The 6243-nt window shown below is 30.4% G+C and overlaps 1 protein-coding gene across 1 annotated transcript; it reads left to right on the top strand.

Moving 5' to 3' along the window:
• Positions 1-705: 705 nt before the first annotated feature.
• Positions 706-2658, top strand: LOC112711976 (cyclin-D3-3). The gene is made up of 4 exons (XM_025764738.3): positions 706-1544; positions 1631-1832; positions 1929-2062; positions 2150-2658. The coding sequence occupies exons 1-4, from the start codon at positions 981-983 to the stop codon at positions 2438-2440; spliced, it is 1191 nt and encodes a 396-aa protein (XP_025620523.1). The 5' UTR covers positions 706-980; the 3' UTR covers positions 2441-2658.
• Positions 2659-6243: the final 3585 nt, after the last annotated feature.

The raw sequence follows: 6243 nt of genomic DNA, 5'->3' as shown, positions 1-6243 counted from the left end.
ATAGTTTTGTCCACTTGAATTTATCTTTTATTCTTAAATTTAATAAATGTATCGCAAAAATATCAATTTATATACATATAAATGCATCCTCTACTACAGCGTTGATGATTTAATTTCAAATTAAGGTTATTGGAACAGAAATGTGAAAATGAAAACAAAAATTTAGAGATTTAGATATTTATTTACAGTAGAAACTATACCTATAACTTTTCTATCTTATATCTTATATCTTATATTTTTAATATTTTTTATTGTTTCTGTATATTTTGTTATGAAAAATACTAAAAATCATTAAAATTTATTATTTTTTATTATTTATTTAATATTAATAACTAATTAATAATAAAAAATATAAAATATAAATAAATCATATCAATCTCCTAGCATTTCTCTTTCTCTTTTATTATAACACGATATCAAATAGAACTTTTAGATACCTTTGCAATGTAAAAAAAATAAATACTATCATAAAAATTTTATAATTATTTTTATATAAAAATATATTTTTTATTATTAAATAATAAATTATAAGATTTAATTTGATATGTTATAAAAGTATTATTTTTTTTTAAATATGATCAAATAAATAAAACACACTTTTAACACCAAACTCGTTAAACATCTTCCTTTCAACGGGTGCAAAAAAAAAAAAAGGGTTATGTTTTATGTATGTGAATATAAATAGTGTATCAGTCTTCTTAAGAAATTGATGGATGTATAAATATGTAAAAGACAAGCGTGAAACCTACTCTGCTCAATATCAATCCCTCTCTCTTTCTCTCTCTCTCTCTCTCTCTCTCTCTCTCTCTCTCTCACTGTTTTTCTTTCTCTGCTTTCCTTCTTCTTCTTCCATCTTCTTTCGAAGAAGAAATAAAAGTAGTAAAGGGAGAAGAAGATGGGTGTGAGAGTGATGAGTGTTTTCTTTTTACCATGAACAAACAACTACACACTACCCTCTTCTTCTTCTCTGAAGAAAGAAGATGGCAATCCAACATCACAATGACCAACTAGAACAACAACATCACCACCAACACGCTGTCCTCGATGCCCTTTACTGCGACGAAGGAAAGTGGGAAGAAGAGTTCTCAGGAGAGAGTGATGTCACAACAAACCACGACCATGAAGAAGATGATGATGGTGTCAACTTCAACTTGAACTTCCATTCCCTTGACCCTCTGCTCTTGTTGGAGCAGGACATGTTCTGGGAAGACGAAGAGCTCAACACTCTCTTCTCCAAAGAGAAGCTTGACCACGAAGCCTATTATAACAATGGCGATGATGTCATGAAAGCATTGGATCCTTCTTCTTCTTCTTCTGTGTGTATGGCTCGCCGTGAAGCAGTTGAATGGATGCTTAAGGTGAATGCTCATTACGGGTTCTCAGCTCTGACGGCAACACTTGCCGTTACTTATCTGGATAGGTTCCTCTTGAGCTTCCATTTTCAAAGGGAGAAGCCATGGATGATCCAACTTGCCTCTGTCACTTGCATCTCTTTGGCTGCTAAAGTTGAAGAAACTCAAGTGCCTCTTCTCTTGGACCTTCAAGTACGTGTTTTTTTTTAAAAGTTATATCAGAAAACTCATCATGACATTTCTAATAATGTGATTATTTGATCATGAATCATCATCAGGTAGAAGATGCAAAATATGTGTTTGAGGCAAAGACTATTCAGAGAATGGAGCTTCTGATTCTGTCCACCTTGAATTGGAAGATGCACCCTGTGACCCCACTCTCATTTCTAGATCACATTATAAGGAGGTTGGGACTCAAAACACATCTTCACTGGCAGTTCCTCAAGCGTTGTGAGAATCTTCTTCTGTCTTTGCTATTGGGTAAGAATAATAATAATTAACAACTAATTAACACTCAATTAGATCTCATTATTTAAATGAATGCTTATTATTATTATTATCATTTTTGGTATCTAGATTCAAGATTTGTTGGTTGTCTTCCTTCTGTATTGGCCACTGCAACAATGCTGAATGTAATAGGCCAGATTCATCACAACACTGAGGGAGTGGAATACAAAAACCAGCTTCTTAGTGTTCTCAACATGAACAAGGTTAGTATATTAGAATAGATTAGATTAGTAGTAAGTGGTGATGCAATGAATGCAGATTAATTAATAAATTGCAATGCATGTGTACAGGAGAAGGTAGATGAATGTTATAAAGTCATAGTGGAGGTGACAAATAATAATAATAATGGTGGGAGGGGGAAGAAGAGAAAGTATGAGGAAATCCCTGGTAGCCCAAGTGGCGTAATTGATGCAGTGTTCAGCTCTGATGATGGTTCCAACGATTCGTGGGAAGTGGTGGTGGGGTCATCACCATCACAAGAGGAGCCTCAGGCTCAGCCTCTCTTGAAGAACAAGAAACAACAATTGAAATTGTCATCACTTAACAGGGTCATTGTCGGAATTGTTGGCACCACCCCATAAAAAGTACCCCTTTGCTCTTTTTACTATTCTTATTATTCTCTATCTATCTCTTCATTTCCAACAATGTCCAACAAGGTCATAGAAGAAGGGGGAAGAGGAGAGGAGGGACAAAGTTGGCAATGAGGACTATGATATATCTCTTCTAGACCATACCAAATCTGGACATATGTTACATCTTTAATTTTCCTAGTATAATAAATTGGGAACAATTTTGTTTATGTGTTGTGTTTTAATTCTATTCAGTATTCACTTGCCTTATTATTATTATGTGTTTGAATGTGTTTGGCGCATTGAGATGGGCGCCCAAAATGGTCCACACAAACCTTTTTCTTCTACCATTACTTTAATTAATTAGTTTTTTTGAAATAATAAAAAAGGGTTGTTATGCAGAGATTAGGAAGGTGAGGTTTGTTTGTTTGCATGTGAAAGGAAGAGTGGTTTGTCGGCCAGTGAGGGTGTGATGGTTTTCTTCTTCATTGGGGGTTTCACTCTTTTGACCTCGTTACAAGGGCCATCACCCTTTCTCTTTAAATACTATTTTTCCACTGACCCTAATCCCTCACTACTCACTACTATTAACCTAACCCCTCAACTAATTCAATATATTTACCAACTTAACTATTCCTCTTCTCTACTTGCGCTCCTTCACTTGTTTTCTTGTCAAAAATCATAGTTAAAAATGATGGTTGGGTTAATATTTTTAAATTGATTTTCGAAAAATTTTATTAATTGTTATTAGTCCTAAAAAAATATAATTCTAAATCAATGGGTCATTTTAACTGTTAAATGATGTGTCCTGTTAAATATCGCATGATATGATGATTTTTGGTTCGTAGTATTAATTTGCTGTTATTATCCTATCATGTCACATTGAATATTATCGGACTAATTTAATTTACAATTATATTTTTTAAAGACTAATATAATTAATAAATTTTTTGAGAATTAATTTAAAATTTATTCAATAACAAATTAATCAAGTATATTAAATTATCAAATAATTTTGATTTGAGAGTAATGTAATTTTTCATGACTTCATATTTGATGATAGAGGCCTGAGTAATAATAACTAATAACATGTTGTTAGCTAATGGATCCATGTATTACTTACTAATCAGAAAGTTTAGAATTAATTAATTTATGCACATAGTTGGCAACTTCGAAAGAGTTGCATTTTGTGCAATAATATTAATTGCGGACTCTTGCTTCCACGCAATCTTAGAAGTTCTCATAGGGCCAGGCATGTAAGGACGAATGTACTGTTTTTTTTAATTAGTGACTAACCATCTTAATTAATAATAAAAACTCTCTCTGCTCTGCTATCTCTGTCAATTCCACTGTAATCTTACTTCTTTCGATACATCAAATTAAATTACAAAATATATATTCTCAATAATGTAGTTATAAACTTTGCAAAATATATTCAATCTTACTTATTACTAATATATAGGAGACAAATGGTTAATCATGTTTATGGAGACTTTTAATTACTTTGTTAATCGTTAGTTGGATTAGATGATTAAGTGCATAATCTTTTTAAAGAAACAAGAAAGGTGGCATGCACCATGTTGATAACATTCCGTAGACCTTCTCTTTCTCTAAATTGCGCTGAGATTTTTCTTTTCTTTTCTTTTCTTTTTCCTTTTTGTAATTCTTCCTTACCCTTTTTCTTTTATGAATGCAAAGATTCATGATTATCGTTCTAGTGGAGTGACTATAGTGCATGCTTCACCTTTTGGTTATTTTTATTTTTCTTTCTTCTTTCTTCTTCCCATGTGAAAATAAAATTAAAGCTCACCTTGCTTTTTTCACGTGTATAACTACTATATATTATATGTATAATTTCTATAAAGATAATGTATCTAAGTTCATTGCATGAAAGCAAAATGGAATAAGAATAAATGAATAATAATGCCATATATTTTAAGACTTCTTACCTTAGTATATGAGACCAATTTTTATTGGAGGAATTTAAAGTAATAACAATGCCATATTGGTTTGTCTCTATTAAGTGGAGTGAGACAATAAGTAAATATAAAAAATGGTTTTAGTTTTTGTGGTTGCTTTGACTAAACACCCACTAATCCTTAATTATGATATTGTAATGCATTAAGGCAGTGGATTTTATTATGGGGGACAAAATCTGATTTTGTAGGAAGATTGTCTCTGCCTCTATTAATATTTTTTTCCTTAAATTATGTTAATGTGGATACAATTATAAATTATTTAATTTATTTTTGAGTCATTTTAAAAGAATAGAAGTCACATATAATAAAAATTATTTATTTATTTTTAGGACCAAAGCTAATAATAATAAGGACTCGTGAGACCATGAGTAAGTACGTCCCCACAACAATAATTGAAGAATAATATGATGCATAAGCTTGATGAATTTAAAAACTTTCTTTTTTGACCAAGTCTAACTCAACCTTGTGTTAATTGATTCACATAAATACAAAAAATTTGGGCTAAAATTCATCTAATGAAATTTCAGTCTGATCTTTTCCTTGCTTACAGCTGTAAAGTCCAAAAGGACAAGAAAAGAGGACCATAAGTGCTGGTGGACCCTCCCTCTGCTTTCTTTCTGTCTCTTAATTTCTGCACACTTAATTTCTTATATTCTTTCCCTTTTAGTGTAATAGGGATTTATTAATCAATTATAATTAAGAATTTGTGCTAATCTTCCTAGCATCCAGTTAGATACAACTTTTAACCATTGTTTCTAGATACCAATCTAACTTTTTTCTTCTATAATAATTATGATTTTGTCATTTAGACTTGCTAATATCCTTCTCCTTTATATCATAAGTGTATAATTATACTATATGTATAAAAAAATTATATACATTAAAAATAAAATTAACGACATATATTTATATATAAATATATAATAATTAATTCGATAAATAATTTTTTGTATGCACTTAATATTTTTTTAGAATAAAATTTAAAACGGCCCCTGATAATTACTTCGAAAGACAATGAGATTCTTAACAAAATAAAATCAATTTAACCTCTGATAATTACTTCGAAAGGACAACGAGGCTCATATGCTAAAAAAATTAATGTTATTTTTTTGTATATGGACTAATCGGTTCCAAAAAAAATTATCAGAGACTGAATTAAATGTTTTTTTTCTTGGGAACCTCGTTGTCTTTTTATAGTAATTGTGAGGGGTCAGATGGGATATTCACTCATTTTTTTATTATGTTACTAAGGTTCCAATAATGTATGTTAGAATCAAAATTTTAGAAGAAAATAAGAATAATATCACCTAGAAACAAGGTTGATACATCAACATGCTATTATTAGTGTACTAAATTATGATTTCATAAGGTTACATCATCTAACTTTTACATGGAAATGTATGATTGCATCAAATGATTTTGTCAATCCACACAAACAACATATGAGAATTTCAATTGTCCCCATGCATTATTTCAAATGCTAAGATATGCTTATTTCTCTTTTTAATACATATATATAATTTTAATTCAACTGTTCTATGATAAATACAAAACAGGTGGAGGTAGCCCACTCTATTACTAAGGTAAAATGTCACATCCATAATCCATTATCCTTTAATTTGGTCTATTATGTGTTGAATTAATTATATTGTAGTCAACATATTAAAGTAATTAAATTCTTCAAAGATTTGAAGAAAAGTATTGAAATCCAGAGAAGGAGGAAAAAAAAAATCCAGAGTTTGTATATATAGTTTCTATGTTTCGTCATCATGGTGTGGTAAGAGAGATAATCAATGGACTTAAATTTGAATATAATAAAATATGAAATATTTTCAC

Source organism: Arachis hypogaea, chromosome 9 (assembly GCF_003086295.3).
Source record: "Arachis hypogaea cultivar Tifrunner chromosome 9, arahy.Tifrunner.gnm2.J5K5, whole genome shotgun sequence".
Classification (NCBI taxonomy): domain Eukaryota; kingdom Viridiplantae; phylum Streptophyta; class Magnoliopsida; order Fabales; family Fabaceae; genus Arachis; species Arachis hypogaea.
This window is presented reverse-complemented; position numbering and strand designations above follow the sequence as displayed.

What these genes read in the sequence shown, in the direction of transcription:
- LOC112711976 (XM_025764738.3), top strand. Translation starts at nt 981, where the DNA reads ATGGCAATCCAACATCACAATGACCAACTAGAACAACAACATCACCAC. An exon ending in CTCTTCTCTTGGACCTTCAA is followed by an intron (nt 1,545 to 1,630) that starts GTACGTGTTTTT and finishes AATCATCATCAG; the next exon opens with GTAGAAGATGCAAAATATGT. An exon ending in GTGTTCTCAACATGAACAAG is followed by an intron (nt 2,063 to 2,149) that starts GTTAGTATATTA and finishes GCATGTGTACAG; the next exon opens with GAGAAGGTAGATGAATGTTA.